Source organism: Empidonax traillii, unplaced genomic scaffold, assembly GCF_003031625.1.
Source record: "Empidonax traillii isolate 1590-97213 ecotype Southwest subspecies unplaced genomic scaffold, ASM303162v1 scaffold1501:size99685, whole genome shotgun sequence".
Taxonomy (NCBI): domain Eukaryota; kingdom Metazoa; phylum Chordata; class Aves; order Passeriformes; family Tyrannidae; genus Empidonax; species Empidonax traillii.
In genome coordinates, this window is record NW_020956694.1 from 17610 (window position 1) to 36752 (window position 19143).

Consider the following 19143-nt stretch of genomic DNA (forward strand, 5'->3'; position numbering starts at 1 on the left):
TTCAGGAACACTGTGCACTTTCTGTTTTCAAATCACTTGCACCCAAACCTCCCTTAACCAAATTACGTATTTTTTGCTTCAGTAGAGAAACTTGAGTTTCCAGTATGAAAATACATTTATTTTCCGTGCTCTCACAGATAATTTCTAATAAAAATACAGCGATTGCACGTTGGGGTTTTTCCCTCCTAATATGTTTGTTTTTTGTTTTGTTTAGTATCAGACATTGAAGGTGGTGATGCATTGCAGCTCAGAAAGGAACATGCCCTCAAGATATTTGCTTACATCAATTCCTGGACTCAAAGGTAATTTGGGACCGAGCTGGAATGTTGATGGTATTGAATCTCAGCAGCAACTTTACCTTCTTAAAAACACAGTGGAGTGAATTAGAGAATGGGCAAGTTGTTAATGTGATGCTTGGAGAGTAAAGACCATTTTTTTTTCCAGCACGTGGAAATGTGTGGATAGGAGTTTTTAGAAAGAATTGACAGTAAAGATGCTCAGAATTCAGTGTTCAGCAGTGGATCCAAGGCCAAACTAAACCAGGAGAAATACTGAGAAAAGCATAAAGGATGAACTGGAAAATTTGGGTGTTTAGAAGATTCCAAAAGTAAAAAAAAAACCAACAAACAAAACAAAACAGGAATGTCACACTTGGGATACCTGTGAGAGCAGAATCCTCCTCTTCCTCATTCTACCAAAAGATGACAAACCAAGTTCCTGATCCTCTGCCACGTGCTTTTAGACACAGAGGAGGAATTTAGAAATCCAAACAAACAGCAGGCACAGAAAGCAGAATCCTGGCATTTGTTGACAGGTCCTGGATCCCATTTTCTTCTGAGAACAATTGCAACCCAGTCCTTTTCCACGGCATCATCTGTTCACATGTTGTGCTGTTACCAGCTCTGGTCTGACAACCCCAACCTGAATTAAAAAATATAGATTAGATAACATTTAACTCTCGATTTCCTCCTGGTTTCTCTGTTACCTTCCACACGAATTGGTTTCATTCTGTAAAAGGGTGTGGAAAAGAGTCCTTAAGCTGCTCAAAGCAGAGTCCAACGAAGGAAGGAGTTGGACTTGACATTTTAATTTCTGTTTCTGCTCTGCCAAACGGGCCCTTCTGAGAGTTCTACTTGTTGTTTTGAGGCCTTCCTTAAGAACTGCTTTTTAATTTGTTGCCTGTGGTTGAAATCTCTTCTTTCCTTCAGAAGATCAGCTGGAGCTCAGCCTGGAGAACACCTTCTTCTTCCATCTGCCTGTGCTGCTTCCATTTGAGTTTTCTCCTGGAAATACTCGTGTTCAAAGAAGCAGAATACTCTTTTATTATTTCTTTTTTTTTTAATAGATCATTAATTTTTTGGTGGAGCTCTTCCTGACAGAGGTTTTGCACATACCTCTTAGAAACAAAATTCTCCAACGAGTGGGAATGTTCACCCGAGTTTCCACTGTTACTGAGAATAATTTGTTACACCCAAGTGGGGCAGTAATTTGCAGGCATAGCTGATGGACCTTTTGCAGATAGTTTTCCCCAGGGATAAACGCTTGAAGATGAAATGCCTGAGGATACACTTGGCTTTGCCTGCAACCCCTTGTTGCCATTTGTTAATATGAAAATACATTTACAAGTAAATGGCGAGAATCTGCTTTTCAAATGGGTAAAGGCACACTCCCCTTGTATTAAAGGGGATTTTTCTTCCTGCACAGATGGAACAGAAGGGTTTAGATGCTGTGCTGGAATCAGGGAATCCTGAATGTTATCTTTTTGTCTAACCCACTGGGAAAAAAAGAAAAAAAAAAAGTATATTGAGAAAAATCTGTGCTTTGAGGACAGTTTGTGTTCCATCAGGAGAGGCAGCACCCTCTACCTGTCACAGTTCGGGCTTCTCTTGGCTTTTTTTCTTACAAATCAGGATTTATTAAGCTCAGTTTCTAAATTAAATGCTGTGTTTGCAGAAGAATTTTTTTTGAATCACTTCTTAGAGCGTTGATTTCTTTCCCTGTCTTTTATCTTCTCATGTTCTTCACCAGTGGGATGTGTGATTTTTATCTTATTTTCATGTTTGAGAACTCTGCTCATGAACTGGAGGTTCCAAAGTATCTGTTTTGGGGGGTTTATGCACCCAGAATGTGTTTTACATCTCCAGTTATCCTCACCCACAATTAGACTTGTGGTAGAGTTTTGTAATTGATGCTTTTATTGATTTGTCTTATTATATTGATAAAGGGGTGGTGTTTAGTTTTCCCCCTTGTTCTTTTCCACTTCCAGTGTGTCAGTAAATAAACAGTGGGACAATCTCTGAGCCTGCCAGGTGAAAAAAGGACTGGAGATAATGCATTTTCCTCGGTGGGAAAAGGGCGCCAGTGTCCACGGGATCCCTCTCCAGATGCAGATAAAGGAAGTGAACTTAAACACTCAATTAAAAATAAAACTATTTTGCAGCCCCGTTGGTTTGAAAGTATCGAGAACGAGTTCTTCCAGGGCTGACAGAAATGGCAGGTGATTTATTGCAGTGAAAAGCAACAGAGAAAAGCAGATGAGGAAATGGACTCAGGAAACATCCTGCAAAATGTTGCTGCTGTAGTAGCACAGTCACCTTGCCCACGAGAGGGTTTTGCTGTATTTTACTCCCAGGAGCAGCTGCTAAATGATAGCAGGGACCTCACAGTTATGATAAGATTTGGAAGTAGTGGGATTTTCACAGGGTTTATGGAAGGTTTTGTGACTCTCACCCCTTCTGGGTGGAGCCCCTTTCGTTTGGGTTGAGTCTGTCAAACGTTTGAAATGTTTTAAGGTGCAGAGTTGTTTATTTTGGTGTTTCTGTTTGCTTGCAGGCAATGTTTGTGCTGTTTCAAGGAGTATAAACACCTGGAGATCTTTAACCAAGTAGTCTGTGCCCTCATTAACTTAGTGATTGCCCAAGTTCAAGCTCTGCGGGACCAGCTCTGTAAACATTGCACTCTCAACATCGAGCCCACGTGGCAAGAGCAGAGTCACCACGAGGAGCCCCTGAATGTAGAGAGAGAGCCTCACGAGGAGGAAAATGGAGAAAGGCAAAAATCTCTAGAGAAAAAATTCGACGCTGCACGAACTTGTCTCCTGGCCCAGGAGGAGCCCGCCAAGAACACGGATGCTTTCGGCTTGTGGAGCACCGAGGAGAAGGAGAAGTTGCTGCTGTGCGTGGCCAAGATCTTTCAGATCCAGTTTCCTCTCTACACGGCTTACAAGCATAACACCCACCCCACAATAGAGGTACAGCTTCCTTGTGTCTGCAGTGAATTATTTTGGGCAAGGGTCACTCTATGTGTCTGGTGCTCCTTGCTCTCAGGGCCAGCTCTCCCCCTTGGCTCCAGCACAGCTTCTCGAAAGAACTCGACACATCCTCTTATATTTTCTTTAAAATTGTTGTAGGTAATATATTGATAATGTTGGATGGAACTGTGCACTGAGTTATTGTACTGGTTAAACACCAGGAAGGCAAAAAGGGGACTGGGGCAAGGCCTTTCCTCCAGGAGGTAACCCGTTAATAGTTTACTGATTTCGTTGCAATCTCTGGTTCTGGAAGCAAAGCTTCATAAACTGGACTTTGGGCAAGACCAAACTTGTTAGAACAGCTTAGAAATCGCCTGGAATAACTGAGCTCTGCACAGGTAGCTTTGTTCCACAGGGCTGATTTTTCTCTGAGCTGCTGTTCACATTGTCCTTATTGTCTTCTGAAAAACAAACCAAAACATTCAAAAATCCTGCCGTGTTTCATTCACAGTTTCTGGATTAAATGTGATGGTTTTAGCATTTTCTAGGTGAAAAAATTCATCTCTTGTAAAGGTTGGCTTTTGATCTCCCTTGTGGCAGTTTAGTAACAACTAAACTATTCTTTTACAGAATTTATGTGGAAAGAAGGTGTACATTGAGCTATATAGAAAAGGCTTCTATCCAACAAATTTTTGAGAAAGAGTGGACAGTGAAACTGCAGTTAACCCACTCTTTTTTTATTTTTTATTTAGAGAATTTTGGGAGCTCTGTTTGAACTCTGAGTGCTGGAGTTTGCTTTAAAAACTGAAGTCCAAAATAAGAAAATCCCAAGTCACACCTAATTTAGGGTTGTGTGTGTTAAGGTGATCACAGCATCTCCCCAGTTAATGAACCCTGATTAAAAAAAAAAACTGACTTAAAACTTACAGTGGCATTTTATAGTTGGGCTGGATTTTGTGGTTTTCTTTCCCAAACATTTGGGCCCAAGTGAACAGAGTTGTTTCAAATGTATGTGTATGGAAGGAGGAGGCAAAGTTAGCATTTGTGGCTTGCAGGATTTGTGGATTGCAGGTTTCCCATCATTCTTTCTGAGCTGCCTTTTAAACTTTCACGCCCGTAAATTAATCCGCAGCTCAGCCTCGCAGGGAGGAGCTCTAGAGGGCAGATCTGTCTTGTCAGTTAAAAACAATAAATCAATGACCGCTGAAGTGATTTATCCTCTGTGGGACACTGACTGAAACCAGCTCCGCAGGAATATGGGGTGAACAATCCTGGAGCAGCTTTTCCATCTACAAGCACACTTGATTCTTTTAAATGACAATTTAATCTATTTTTTTTTTCACTTCTCTTTCAATTCCACTCCCAAATGATAAGAAGAAAATCTCTGAGTGCCTGATGGGATTTCTCTTTTACTTGGTGTGCAGCCTAAAAGTGATTCAGCTCCAGATGTCACCTGCCATATTTGTCATGTAACTTGTTCATTTTTGGAGGGGGAGATTTTTTTGTCCCAACATCAAGAATTATTGTCAGAAACTGATATTTTCTCTGTTTAGGAAGCACTGGGATTCTGTTATTCTGCAGCAGTGTTAGGCATTTTAATGTCAAAACTTTTTGCTCCTATCAGTAACATACTGAGGTTTAGAATTTCATGTTGGGTTTCAGGAGGTTTAGAATTTGATTTTGGATTTCAATCTAAAACACATCTTAGTTAAATTGAGACAAGTTTAGTCCCAGTAACGACAACACCTTTTGTTTTAAATCAGACTTGGTCTCAGTCCTCAAGAGATCACAGAATGAAAATCCCTGTTTGAAGTGCGTTGTCAATACTTGGTAAATTAAACGGATTCCTGGACAGGCTAAATCTGCCAGGAATTTGTTGGGAGAAGCTGCTGTGGCTCTTCCTCTCCCTCTCAGCATTTCTTTTGCTCTGGAAAAAGGGAAATTTGCTGATGCAAAGCAGACTCCCACCTGCACCCTGACTTCAGGAATTCCCTGTTCCACATTCTTGAGGTGAATTTGCAGCATTTAGTGGAGTCGTCACATCCAGTGAGGTTTTACTTTGCCTGTTCTTTTCCTGCTTTTGTGCAGCAAGTTTAATCCACTTCAGGGAAAGTAAAAAAAAATCCATAAAAGGAGGCTCTTAAAATCCTGTGGAGAGAGAGAGAAGCAACAATGTAAAGTGAACTCCTGAGCTTTGCAGTGTCTCAGAATGAACGTGGAATCCAAAGGGAGTTCCCCTGATTGTTGGAGCAGCTCTTGATGGGATGAAATGAAAGAGGGGGAAAAATCAAAATAATTCAGTTGGTGCCTGTAGCTGTAGTTCCCTGTTTGGAATCTTGTGCTCTCTGTTTTTCCAAGTAAATATTTTCACCCAATTCCACGCAGGCAGGGACATCTTCCACTATCCCAGGTTGCTGCAAGCCCTGTCCAGCCTGGCCTTGGACACTTCCAGGGATCCAGGGGCAGCCACAGCTTCTCTGGGGAAGCTGTGCCAGGACCTCACACCCTCCCAAGGAGGAATTTCTTCCTGATATCCAATCTGAACCCACCCTCTTTCAGTGGGAAGCCATTCCCTCTTTTCTTTGGACAACGCTATCCCTGCCTGCCTTGGGAAAAAATCCCTCTCCAGCTTTTCTCCAGCCCCCTTTAGGTACTGGAAGGCTGGAATATCCCCTGAAGTGATGGTGGGGTTTAATGCCACAGGAGATTCCCGTGAGGAATTCTCTTATTTCCTAATAAATTTGATCTTCAGGAGCTCTCAGGCTGTTCTGTTCCACATCTGCAAGGACAGGAGTCCCATTTCCAGGCTCAACTGCAGCACTTTCACAAGCTCTGCAGGACCTGTCCCACAGCCCTCCCTGAGTTTGTGCTTCCTGCATTCCCAGAACTGGAGCTGACTTGACAACAGGTCTCTCTCTGTTTTATTGAAGAAAACTGATGGAATTTCTCACCCTCTCCCTGCAGTTTTCACCAGCAGAGCATTTGAACACCTTTCCTTGCTGCTTCAAAAACACACCACCTACTGCCTTCAGAGCTGCTTTAAAAAAAGAACTGCTGGAGTATCACGAGTTCAGGCGTGACTGGGAGTTCAGCAGGAGGAAAAAAAAAAAAAAGGAAAAATAAATGCTTAGCTATAATATGAGCATATTGAATAATTCAAAATGTTTGTATCACACTTAATCCATCCAAAATTGCTTGCCTCCAGCATCCTCTGGTACAGTTGGGAGCTCACTCCTACACAGCTTATTTTAAAATATATTCAGGAAATTTCACTTCAAAACTGAACTTTCTGTTCAACTTCCCCTGGATTGGTGACTGTCAGTGCTGGAGGGATGGCAAGAGGAATTTGTATCCATGGCAACGTTGTGTTTGACAGGCACATTTTACACCTGCAGTGCCCTTTTGCCCCCAGCCACGTGCACCAAACACCCAATTTGTGTCGCAGCCCCGAGAGAGAAACTTCCTGCTCTTTGCTGCCCAACAAGTGGGTGTTGTGGGCATTGAAAAGAAAAACCATTTTCCCAAACCCTCTCCAGTTTTGTGCTTCCAGAAAACAGATTTCTGGTTGCAGCAATAGGGTGATACAATCCCCTTCCCCATCTTGGCTTAATCCTGGAAGGGTGTGACACTTTTTATGGGGACAGTGAATAATTTGACAGTTTCTACCCCTTAAATCATGAAATGCAGGATTGTAGGACATCCTGCACTTCATCTCAATTCAGGTGTTGGCAGATGTGTCTCATCTTCGTGGAGGAATTGCCTTCCAGAGTACCTGGCTTGGTTCTGCTCTGTGTGCCAGACCATCCTCTTTGCCATATTCCTGTTGAAAAAAAATAGGGATCTGAAGGGGCTGGGATTGTAGAATAATCTGATAATCCAGGTGTCGAGAGCACCAGTGAGATGTTCTCACAAGTGTATCTTTTGTGTTCTTATATCTCTTTCTTAACAAAGTAAAAACTATGGAAAAGCGTATTTTGGAATGTAAAAGTGGAGCAAAACTTGTGTCTTCCTCTGAATTCGGGGATTGTTTTATTCTGTTAGGTGACAGCGATACCTGGGAAGGGTCACCTGTTTCCAAAAACGCTTTTTTGTTCTATAAATGTGCTTTTATTGCTCCAATTAACTCTGTTTTTCTTTCTCTTTAACCAGGATATTTCTGCTCAAGAAAGCAATATATTAGGGGCGTTCTGTGACATGAACGTAAGTTATCCAAGAAATTTAAAAAATACTCTCTGCCTGTGTGTTAAACTAACTGGCTGGCTCTAATACTGATGCTGAAAACTCCTTCTTCCCGTGTATTTTTGCAGGATGTAGAAGTCCCCCTGCACCTGCTCCGTTATGTTTGCCTGTTCTGTGGGAAGAACGGCCTTTCCCTCATGAAGGATTGTTTCGAGTACGGGAGCCCCGAGACGCTGCCCTTCCTCATAGCACACGCTTTTATCACCGTGGTGTCCAACGTGAGTGTTCCTTAGGAATTCCTACCAAAAAAAAAAAATGTCTGGAAGGATTCAGGGAGAAAGAAAAAAAAAAAGTTGGAAGTTCCCCCCCCACCCCCGTTGGGAAAAGGTTGGGCAGATTTTTGGATTTCTCAGCCCCGGAAGAATCTGAAGAGATTGTTGGGAGAGGTCATTTCTCTCTCCCTGAAATTGTGCCATGAAAATATCTTCAGTTCCTCGGGATGTTTTAAATTTTTAGCTCTGTGAGGCAGGAATGAAAAGCCTGTGGGTTTCTTTGGAATTTCTGTGGTTTTTTTATTATTACAGATATTTCTATTATTTATATTATTTGCAGCATAGAGGGGATCATCTCTTATTCTCACTCAGAATGCACATCCTCCGTCATCTCTGTGATTTGAAATGGCAGTGATTTTTGGCTGCTGGTGGAATTACAAACTGATTTCAGAGGGGATTTGAAGATTGGGGATGAAAATAAACCCCAGACCTGAAGAAAGACACGTGAAAGTTTGGTGTGATGTGAGGATGTGAAGTTGTGCCCTGGCTGGGGGAAGTTACACCTGGGCAAAAAGGAAACCAGGAGTTTGTTGTGCCTCATAAAAAGGGAGTTCAACATCATTTTGACACTCTTGGCAGTTTGAAATCCTTGTTTTTCAATAAGAATTCTGCCTGCAAATCCCATTTCCTGCATATCCCATCCCAGTGCAACTGCTTTTCTTCTTTGCCCTTTTTGAAATCTTTATTTTTCTCCACAGAAATTGTTTCTTTACTTTATTCTTAGTGACGTGCCCTTAACCCAAAATACTTCTCATCAGACCTTCTCTTTGCAGATGATTATTTGGGAACTCTGCATTTATCTTTTTTTTTTCTAGTAGGTGACACGTTCAGCTCTTTCCTGGAGCTATTTTAGATGGTTAAACCTGCCAGATAAAATGCAATTCCATCCAAACCCTAACCAGAAGAACTCTTTCTTCAACCTCTGCCAGCATTGCAGCTTTTCCCCATTTAACCAGCACCTTTCTTTTGAGCTCTGGCTTTCCCAGTTAGGGGAAAACTCATGTAAAAAAAATTAGATTTTATCTTTCAGTTCACTACAGAAAGTATAAGGAGATGTTGTTTTATGTGTAATTATTCTGCCTTATTCATCCCCTTGCTGCATTTTGGTGTCACTCTGTATTTGTTAGCACTGCTTCTGACTTTCAAATGCAATATATTTATTAGATCCAAATGAGGCAGCTTTATTTTTTTTATATAAAATACATTTTACCTTCCCCATATTAATATTAAAATATTTCTTTACTTTTATAATGATGATTTTGATATAATGTTTCTTTCTATAATTTTTCTATATTTCTATAACGTTTGTATCCTTTCTATAATTCATATAACAGGTAAGTATAAATGTTTTAATAAATGTTTCTGGGAGTGAAATGATACACCAAACTCCACTAAAACAAAAATAAGGATGCACAAAACTGGTTTTTTTTTGGTGATCTCAGGAGGAACCCTGCTAATCTGACTTGGTTTTTTCTTGATGCATTTGATTTTTGGGGGATTTATAGATATTTATTCCAATAATAGCTCAGGGAGCAGCTCTGCAATGTCACTTCTCGTCTGGTTCCCAACATGGAAAGCCAGAGCAGAGTGTGCAGTTACTGTAATTTGATATTTTATCATGTTTTGGATGCTAGTTGATGCCATTTTATATATGCTGGTTTATGTCATTTAAATAATTCAGTATTTGAATATTTGACCTATTTGAGTCCATGATGAAAATGATATTTTCATTTGTAACGTGGGAAATGATTCTTTATTTGAATTATTCCAAGGCTGAAGGCTGTATGTAGTGCAAGTGCACAGGTGAATAAAATGGCTTTAAAAGTTTGAATTGATGGAGACTGAAAACTGCTGTGAACAGTGAAAGCCACAAGAACAAAATGCTGAAACCGCTTCATGCTTTTCCTCCGCAAAGAAATACATTTTCTTGGCTGGCTGTGGGACAGAGCACGCCGTGTTAAACATCAAATTGTGTCGATACAACAGTATCTTTGTCATCCCTGCAACTCCCCGTCGAAATGGTGTTGAATTGCTGTTTCCAGCACGAGCATCTTCTGGGTTCCACTTCCTACCTGGGGGATATTTGCATTTTTCCCCCCTCTTTTCCCCCCCAGTTGGATCAGAAGCTCCTTCCAAGTGGGGGCTTTTTTTTTTTTTTTTTCCTTTTTATTTTTCTTTGCAAGGTGAAAATGGGGCTGGTTTGTTTAGCAGAGCAGGTTCTGTTGTTGCGCTGTAAAAAGTGAATCTGCAGATAACTTTGTGCAGAACTGCCCCCAAAAGCGACTTGGCTGATGATGGAAATGCTGACAATCATCGCCGCTGATCCGCTTTTATTCCAGCCGAATATTTTCCCCTCCTGACAAGGAGCAGGACGTGCATTTTCTGCACTCGGGGTCGAATTCTTTGCCACTGCTGCAAGAAATCCTGGCTGAGATGAACCCTTGCTTCAAGGCCAGAGGTGGAGGGAGGTGCAGATGGCCCTGAGTGACAGTGTTGGCTTCTCACCAGAGCTGTGTGTGCAGATGATTAAAACGACCCGGGGAGGGAAGAGCTGCTGCCTTTTCATCCCATCCCTGCTGGCACTTGGCTGCCTCTCTCTGTAACAGGTTGAACAGGATCCTGTTTGAAATGCAGATGGCAATTCTAACTTGGCCTGTGGAAGTGGTTTGGTTGGTCCTTTCCCTCTCACAGAGGTGCCCAGTAGCTGTTTCAGGGTGGTTTTTTTTATTTCTCTGCATATATTCCTGCATTTTCTTCGCAAAGGTGGTAAAGGGAGAATTGCAAATATGAGAAGTGGTGAAAAACCTGGGCTCGATCATGGCTTGTAAAACATTATTTTAGAGGATATAGAACCCTAAGAAGCAAAACACCAGCGAGTCAAACAATGCTGCTTGATTTAGGAGTGATTTGCAAGGAACAGAAAGAGTGGAATAATTTTCTTGTAGGCTTGAAAAGAAAAAAAGAAACCCCACAGGGCTGAGTAGCAGTTTTTCCTACTGAAGAAAACACAGAAAATAAAAGAAAATGAGGCACTGAGCAGTATGCTACTCCTTATACTCTTTAAAGTGTGTATTTTCCAGTTGACAAGCAGGACAGATGCAGCTCCCGTTTGGAAAATCAGGAAATGAAGAGGTTGAGGTTGAATGAAAAACACCAAGAAAACATTTTTTTTTTTTTTAAGTGGGGTTGCAGGTGCAAACGTACCAGCAATATTTCATTTTTTAAAATGTGATTACTGAAGTTTTTCTCTCTGTTTTTGCATTACAGATCAGAATATGGCTGCACATCCCTGCTGTCATGCAGCACATTATACCCTTTAGGACCTACGTTATCAGGTAAACTTTTATTTGCAGACTTTTTCTTGTGGGGACTTTTGGACGTCGCAGTTATTTATCACTGCAGCTGATGGACTTTTAGTTGGGCAGGTTGTTGCTCTGACTGTCCCATTTCAGCAGGGAGAGTGAAAGTGATGTTGGGGGTCAGTTTGGGCAGCTCTTTCCACCCCCTCTGGTTTCCTATCAATCAGCTCAATCTCATGAAAGCATTCTGAGTGGGACATCCTGACAGGTTGTGGCAGGTTCAGTTGTGCCACACCCTCAGTGTGACACCTGCGTCCCACTGAACATCAAATCTGCAGTGAGGGGATGGAAGTAGAGGAGCAGTTTCAGATCTGGAGTTCTAACTCTGCTTCCCATTCTGATGTTCTGCATTCCCAGCTGGCAGAGGAACTGAGGTGTGAGCAAAAGTCTGCTCACACTTTTTTGTGTCTAAATATATCCTGTCCCCAAGATTTTCTTCGGAGCTGCCTGTCATGAAAAACCCTTTCAAATTAAAGTACAATTATACAAGTGATTTGTTTCCAGTGGGTTTCTCAGGACAATAGAAACGTTTCAGGGAGCTGCTGATGGAACAATCTGTGTGTGTATCTGCCTGGAGGTGCAGGGGTGTGGTCACAGCTTAATTCTCCTTCCAGTGGCCCAACATAAGATTTTCCTGGTGCAGGGCACTGCTCTTCCATAGACCCCCAGCTCCTCCAAGGCTCTGGAATTCCTGTAATATTAGAAATGAACTTATACTGATAATATAAAAAAAATGTACCTTTACACATTATATTGCCTTAACCATTCCAGTAGAAAATAACACTCAACAAAAATAATGACACTGGTAACTGATAAGTTCACAGAACACCGAGACTGAGAATTATATTTCATGTTTTAAAATGTTCTTGATGCATTTTGACTGTGAAAATTTCAGTGCTGGTCTGTCAGTCTGTCTTGCTGTAACGTGGTCTCTACCAAAGTGATACCAGCACAGAGAAGAGCATTTTGATCTTTTATTAAAACCCATCCCTCTGGAGTTCCACTCCAGCCATCTGCACTCCTTTAATTGCTGATGTGTTATCTTGGAAATCTTTTAAAGGTGATAATTAATCACGAAGCAGCTTAGGGAGGGCAGGCAGAGGATCTTCAAGTTCTTGTCTTCTACATATTCCAGTAACGGGTCTTTGTGTACCTGGGAATTTGGTCATGAGCCTTACCTGTCTTCTTGGAATATATGAAAATTAAATTAAAAAGAGCATCAACAATTAAGGATCAACAATTAGAATGAGGCTGATAAGAAGGAACTTATTGAACGAGACACATCCTGTAGTTTTTCCTGGTAATCCTTGCTTGTTATCCTGTAATTCTGCAAACATTTTCTGTTTTAGAAATGCAGGTGTAATTGGGGTCACTGGAAGGAATGGAAGGGTTTTTAGAAGGGTTTTTTCTTGGGTTCTCCTCATGTTTTCCCCTTTTCCCATTAGAGGATTTGCATGTGATTTGAGATGGGATTTGTCTTGCCGTAAATTAACGCCCTCGGTGTCTGCCCACAGAGTTTACAATCCATTCCTGTCCATCCCAGCAGGAATATTGACACAGGATCCATCTCTGGATAACACAGGTTAGAGCAGGAAGGGGAATGTTCTCCCAGTTGCTGATTTTCACAGCTGAATCCTGAAGGGAGCTGGGATTTCTCAGCATTATGAAATCCAAACCTTTTTGTGGAGATCCACTTACAGAGCAGGACTCGAAGCTTTGGGAGGCCACAGAACAAAAATAACCTCCAGGGCTGCACCTTTTTGTGGGGCAGAAGTGAGCACAGATGCCTTGGGGAAAAGCTGATTTTCCTGGTGGATGCAGCTCACCCCACGTGGCTGTGGAGCTCACAAGATCCTGTGTGAGCAGCTCGGGGCTCTGGGTTCTCCATCTGCTTTTTACTTTAGGAAAGAGCTAAAAAAAAAAAAAAAAAAAAAAAAAAAAAAAAAAAAAAAAAAAAAAAAAGGCAAAGCCAGTCCTGGGCACAGCAGCACAACTCTGCAAATTTAGGGGGGGTTTCATCTACAACGAGCTCTGGGGGCTCTGGTTGGACTCAGTTCCAGTTGCTGCTCGTGGAGATTCCTTGCAAGGACTGCATTTTGGAATTTGCAAAGATCATGGACACAGCCCTGTCATTGCTGCTCCTGGAAAAAGGCTAATAAATGTGATTTTCTGCCTGGGGAGTGGAGCGCTGGCATTCACATCCTGCCTCAGAAGGGGCTGTGTCTTTATGCAGTTTGAGAAAGAAAGAAAGAAAGAAAGGACGTGAATTGAAAATTGCACCTTTCAGTAGGGAAGCAAAGTGGATTTTGGCCTCCTCAGAAAGAAGTTTTTACTGATCCTGATACCTCAGAATTCTGCATTTCAAACTGCAAAATCCTCCTGAAGAAGGAAGAGACTCAGAAAAGCGGCTCAAGACAGTAAGTCAGGACTTACTGCAGTTACAAATGAGGGCAAATTGGTGATGATGTCTCTTGGTGAAAAAAGACACTGGTTCCTTCTGCCTTCCACCTCCAGACCAGAGCTGAGAGAGGCTCTGAATGTCTCCAGAGAGCAGAAGCTCCAAACAGCAGTGTTTGCAGGACACTCTTTTTTCAGGGACAAAAGCATTGCTTGAAAGTGCCATGGAGAGTTCTGTGCTTTAGAAAGAAGACAGCCAGCAGTAAAGCCCAGTTTTATGAGAACTGAGAGATAAAGTGGGATGTCTGATACTGTAAATGCCTCTGTAAAGCACCAAAAAGTGCTGGATAATAAGGAAAAGACCTGAAATCCTTCTTTGGAAGGTTTGACATCCCCTACTTAACATTGCTCTGGTAAAATCTGAGAGCTCTGACCAATTCTGTCCCTTCCTGCTGCCCTCCCCTTCTCCCTTCTCCTGCTTCAAGATGGATCTGGAGAGAGATTTTTTTTTTTGGTGTGAAGGATTCCTGTGTCTGGCCCAGTTTGGGAGAAGCAGAACATTCTGTGCTTGGAGCACGTGGAGAGGAGATTTAAGGTGGCAGTGGCTCCTGTGGCACCTGCAGGGAGGGGGGAGCTCCACCCATCTCTTGAGCCACACAGAAAATGCAGCTGGGACAATTCAAATCACTCTTCTGTTTCAAAATCTCCTCCTGAAGAATTCCTGAAAAACATTCTCCTGAAGAATTTGGGTTTTAAAGGGAGTGCCCAAGACCACTGCTTGCTCCTGCACCTCACAAAGAACTCTTATCCATGAGCCTTGAAGGTTTGAATCACAAAATTAATTTACCTACTGCAAAAACTCTGCAAGTGTAACGGGTGCCTACAGATTAAAATAAATCAGAAGACAAAACCCAGGTCCTGTACATAAGTGGAATATCCTTTTAGGTATATGTGTAAAAAGAGGTGTGCTTTATTCTTAGAACTAAGTCTCATTCAGGCAAAAAAATTTGAGAAGAGCCAGATTCCACAGGGCCTGGCATCTCATTCATCTCTTATTCCTTTAAGCCTTAATGCTCCTCAGGATCAAAAAAGATAGAAATGCAGGAATTAAAAAAATAATGAAGGGCAGAATGGAAGCTATTATTAAACCATTAGGTGAGTCAGTCCCACCTTCACATTTATACACTTTATATACAGTTCCAGCTCAGAGATAATACCAGGAGATAAAAAATTTACGTTTAGAGGTGGTCTAGGGTTTGATGGATTTTTTTGATGTATCATATCATGTATGGCTGATGGGAAGATAATAAGTAGGGAGTGACAATTCACAGGTTGTTAAAAGAAATGCCACGAAATCCTCACGTTCAAGAAGTGAAAGGAGTTTGTTTTCCATGCAAATAGGATTGTCAAACAGACTGGCAGAGGTTAACGAGAAAGCCACAAGTAGAAATAGAAAGGGAGAAATGAATTGGCAGGAGTAGATGGGCTCATCCATTATTTTGGATATGGGATAAATCTTTAATCTTCTTTTGGAGTGGCTATTTTGGGTTAAACAGACACCTTTTGCCCTGCTCCAGGATCCAGCACATTCACAGGGAGTGTTAATTGGCAGCTAAAGAGTTCTTTTTGGTCAATAATAATGTTAAACTGGTAAAAACATAACATGGAGCCAGTTCACTGGTCCAGATGGGTTCAGGTCGCTCTGCACAATAAAAAAAAGGAGGCTTGGCCTACTCTGCAAATTTCCATGGGTTTAATCCTGGTAATAAAGATATGATCATGTTTGATTTATGAGCAGGGGAGTAGTGCCAGTAAATTCTGTGGTGTAGCTGCAGTTACACTTGGAAGAGAAGTTTGAAATCTGCTTTTTTTACTGTGCTGGGTTGGGACAACCCAGCTGTGTTCAAAACCTGGGCTCTGTGGTAGCCAGTAAAACATGCTGTGTTCTCTGCAGCTTTCTTTAGGGTTCTGTAGCTGTGAAAATGCACCTACGAGTAGCTTAATTTATTATAAAGTGCATTTTTAAAAAATACACACTCTCAGTGATATTATAATACAGAAAATACAACGCAAGTTTGATTCAGGTTAAAAATGTGGATGCAGTGTGAATTTTATGAAGAAAAAAACAAGTTTAGACTGATAATGTCACATTAAAATAAGAGATGCTTTGTTTTATAAACTGGATTATTGTAGTTTCTTCACTGAACTTGGTAGTGTGAGAAAGATTTGATGTTACAGAAATCTGGTGAAGCCACCAAACCCTCTTGCTTCTGTTTGTGGAGGTGTGTGCACTCCCACCTCTGCAGTGCATGAAAGCACCTTCCTCTGGCCTTCTTAAAATGAGGAAATTCATATCACGTGTTTGGACATCTTTGGGATCGTCAGAAATCCATCGGTAAACTGGTGAATGTGCCTTGCTGTGAATTGTGGACCTGGGGACCAGGACTGGTGGCAGTTGGCATTAACAGTGGGAAGATAAAAACTGCTGGTAGTTTCAGGATCACAGGATTGTTAAGGATGAAGAACATCTCTAAGAGCATCTAAAACACATCCCAAAGTGCCACATCTGCACATTTTTGAACACTTCTAGGGGATGGTGACTCCTCTGGGAAATCCTTGAACCTGCTTGTCACGACCGCTGAACTTTTCCCCAGGAGTGTTCCCTCCTCCTTCCCACTTGGCTCCTGCTTACAAATCACAGCACAGAAGCAGCATTTTCTCGCCAGGATCTGATTTCCCAGCTAATCCCACTGAAGGATCTGGTTGCTTTGGCCTGGAATGGTCCCTTTTTTTTTTTTTTTTTTTGTCCTGCAGTTCCTTATCTGTGATCCCTGTCATCCATCTCCAGTCTGGGGTTATTTGCACTGGAGTCTCTTTTCTCTGTTTGACAGTGTTAAGTAGCATTTAAGTGTGTTTATTTTAAGGCTTCTACACAAGAGCTGTGAAAAAGAACCTTAATCTAAATAAAAATCGGGGCCTGTAGTTTTTGCTTTTTAAAAAATAAAAAAAAATCACTGATGTTTATATGATGTAAATGCAAAGGAATGGCGCATAAATCCAGTTAAGTGTGGTTTAATATCTCTTGTGTTTTTTTTAAAAGATTCATGCATCTCTTTGGCTGTACTCCAAGGACAGATCCGGGCTCGGGCTGTCAAACAAATGGATTTTGAACGGCTTTCTGTGTAGTTAAACCTAGTTTGGAAGTAGCTGCAACTTGAAAACACTGAAGTGCAGCAGCGAAAATTAATTATGCTCACGTTGCATGGGTGTACCTTTGCCTGTGCCATCCTTAGTGGCATCCAAACCAGCTCAGGAAAGCTTGGTTTGAAATATTTTTGTGTTACACATTCAGGTTAGGAGAAATTCTCAACTGTTTGTCAGGGGTTTAGAGCGGAGATTTTCTGTGCCTCAGTTTTGTGGTTGCTTAGGTAAGACTCGTGTCACACTGGGCTCTTTAAGTTGATTTTTATAAAGGATTATTTTTTATGCCTCCCTTCAGCTCACTGTGCATGATGAGGTGACCCCTCATCTGAGGTGACTGCAGGAGGGACAAACTCAGCTGTTTAAAATTCTTCAGCAATTTGTTGACTTTAATAAAAAATTTCTACATAATTCTCCTTGTCCTTGGTGGTTTTTTTTAATCATTGCCAACTTTTATAATGGCATTTTAAGGCTTAGTACCCTTAGAGCTACAGGAAATGGTGTTCAAGAACGTTCCAATCTGAACCAACCCCCTTTTTTTTGTTTGTTTGTTTTTATCTTTTTCTTCCATTTGTGATTTTTTTTTTTTTTCCCCTCCCCCAGGTATTTATGTAAACTGTCAGACCAGGAGCTACGTCAGAGCGCAGCCAGGAACATGGCAGATCTCATGTGGAGCACGGTGAAAGAACCCCTGGACACGGCCCTGTGTTTCGACAAAGAAAGCCTCGATCTCGCCTTCAAGTACTTTATGTCTCCAACTCTAACCATGAGATTGGCTGGCCTGAGTCAAATAACAGTAAGGGCTTTTTTTTAAAAATATCAGTAATATTTAGGATGTTTCTTGTTGGGTTTTAGGCTTTTTTTTTTTTTTTTTTTGAGGTGTGGAAACAGCAGAATGCTCTTCCGAGGAGGAAATTATAGTGAATTTATGGTGGATGTGGGGATCACTGAGAGCCAAGTGCAAGGGGGTGGCTGAGTCCTGCACCATATGGAGCTGTATCACATTACCTGAACAATTGTCATGCTGAACAGAAAAACCCTTATCACCACGTTTTGGGACAGCTGTGTTGAAGTAAAGCCCCTGGAGGGGGCAAAATCTGTTGTTTAGGAAGGTTTTCAACGTGTTTCCATTTTTTACCTTCGCAGTGTGTTGATTCTCCTGCAATTAACTGCTGCTTTGTGTTGTCCATTTTCCTCTTTGTTTAGTCTGGTTCTCTCTGCATTAATTAGCAGAAGACTGAATTGAAGAGGTAAATATAGAAAATAGAAAAAAAAAATTAAAACCAAACTCCCCCTCCCCATTTTTCCCTTTCCCAGGGAAATGCTCCAGGTCACAGCAGGCAAGACATGTTTGGGCAACCTTTGTCTGTCAGTTCTTCCTCCATGTGTGTTATAAACATGGAAAACAGGAGGGCAAAAGGGAAGTTTTTGATTCTTCTGGGCCTTTTCACTTTTGTGTTTCGGTTTTGTTTTCTAAACTCATTTGGCCTTCTCTGTTCTGGACAAGATATCACTGAGGGACTCTCCTCCTAAATACAAGTTCACTTAATCTAGATTTTACTCCTCACTGTATTTATAGATAAAAGTACTTGCAATTGTTTTAATAAATGGTAATTTAAAGTAGCCTATAAGTGCTCCCAATCATATAATTGCTGGGTTTTAACCAAAGTAAATATTCCATTTGCACAGGGATGTGACCTCTCCTAAGTTCTAAAGAGAAGTCTGTGAACTCCATCCACTCAGTGTGATTGGTTTTAAAATGAATCTTTAATATTTACTTACTTCCAATTACATTATATTTCAATTTCTAAAAGTAGTTCCCTTTGGTTTTATGTGATTCTCCTTTTTAACTACCAGTGCATGTCTTTGTGTGTATCCTGGCCGAAAGAAAGTCTGAAAATAAGGATTCCTTAATTGATTTATTTATTTCAGGCACGTTGTTTGTTTAGGGGAATGTGGGATTTTAAGGAATTTCGTGTTTTCATCAGTTATGATTGATAAATATTACTGTAAAAGTGAAAGTTTTTAATAACAGACACATATTACCAGGACCAGAATTTTACAGTGTTTTTAGACTAAGGCCAATAGTTTTCAGCTTGTAAAAATGGAATATTGGATGCTAATAACTTACTGAGGCTTTTTTTTTTTTCCCATGTAAATAGTCTCTAAAACTACTCTGGAACACTGAGACAATTTATTCTTCTTTCTCCTTCAAATCCTAGGAAGTTTTATTTTTGTTGTTACCTTGTTTCTCTTTCATTTCATCTCCCAGTCATCTGTTGAGGTGCTTCAGCTCCAAAATCCCCAGTTATCTCTCTCCTTTTCCCTCACAAATAGGATTGTTTGTTCTCCTCCCACTTAGGAATATGTGAAAATGAACCCTCAGAACTGACCGATTCTAACTGATGATAACAATTTCTTCATT

At 41.2% G+C, this 19143-nt stretch overlaps 1 protein-coding gene across 1 annotated transcript in view; it reads left to right on the forward strand.

Moving 5' to 3' along the window:
* Positions 1-214: 214 nt before the first annotated feature.
* USP34 (ubiquitin specific peptidase 34) overlaps positions 215-19143 on the forward strand; it is a gene marked incomplete at its 5' end in the record, with an annotated part of 80352 nt that continues 61423 nt past the window's right edge. Inside the window, 6 exons of the mRNA XM_027907621.1 lie at positions 215-302; positions 2833-3250; positions 7400-7450; positions 7558-7707; positions 11029-11096; positions 17322-17514. Of these exons, the coding sequence (XP_027763422.1) occupies positions 215-302; positions 2833-3250; positions 7400-7450; positions 7558-7707; positions 11029-11096; positions 17322-17514 (968 nt within the window). The remainder of the gene's footprint in view (positions 303-2832; positions 3251-7399; positions 7451-7557; positions 7708-11028; positions 11097-17321; positions 17515-19143) is intronic.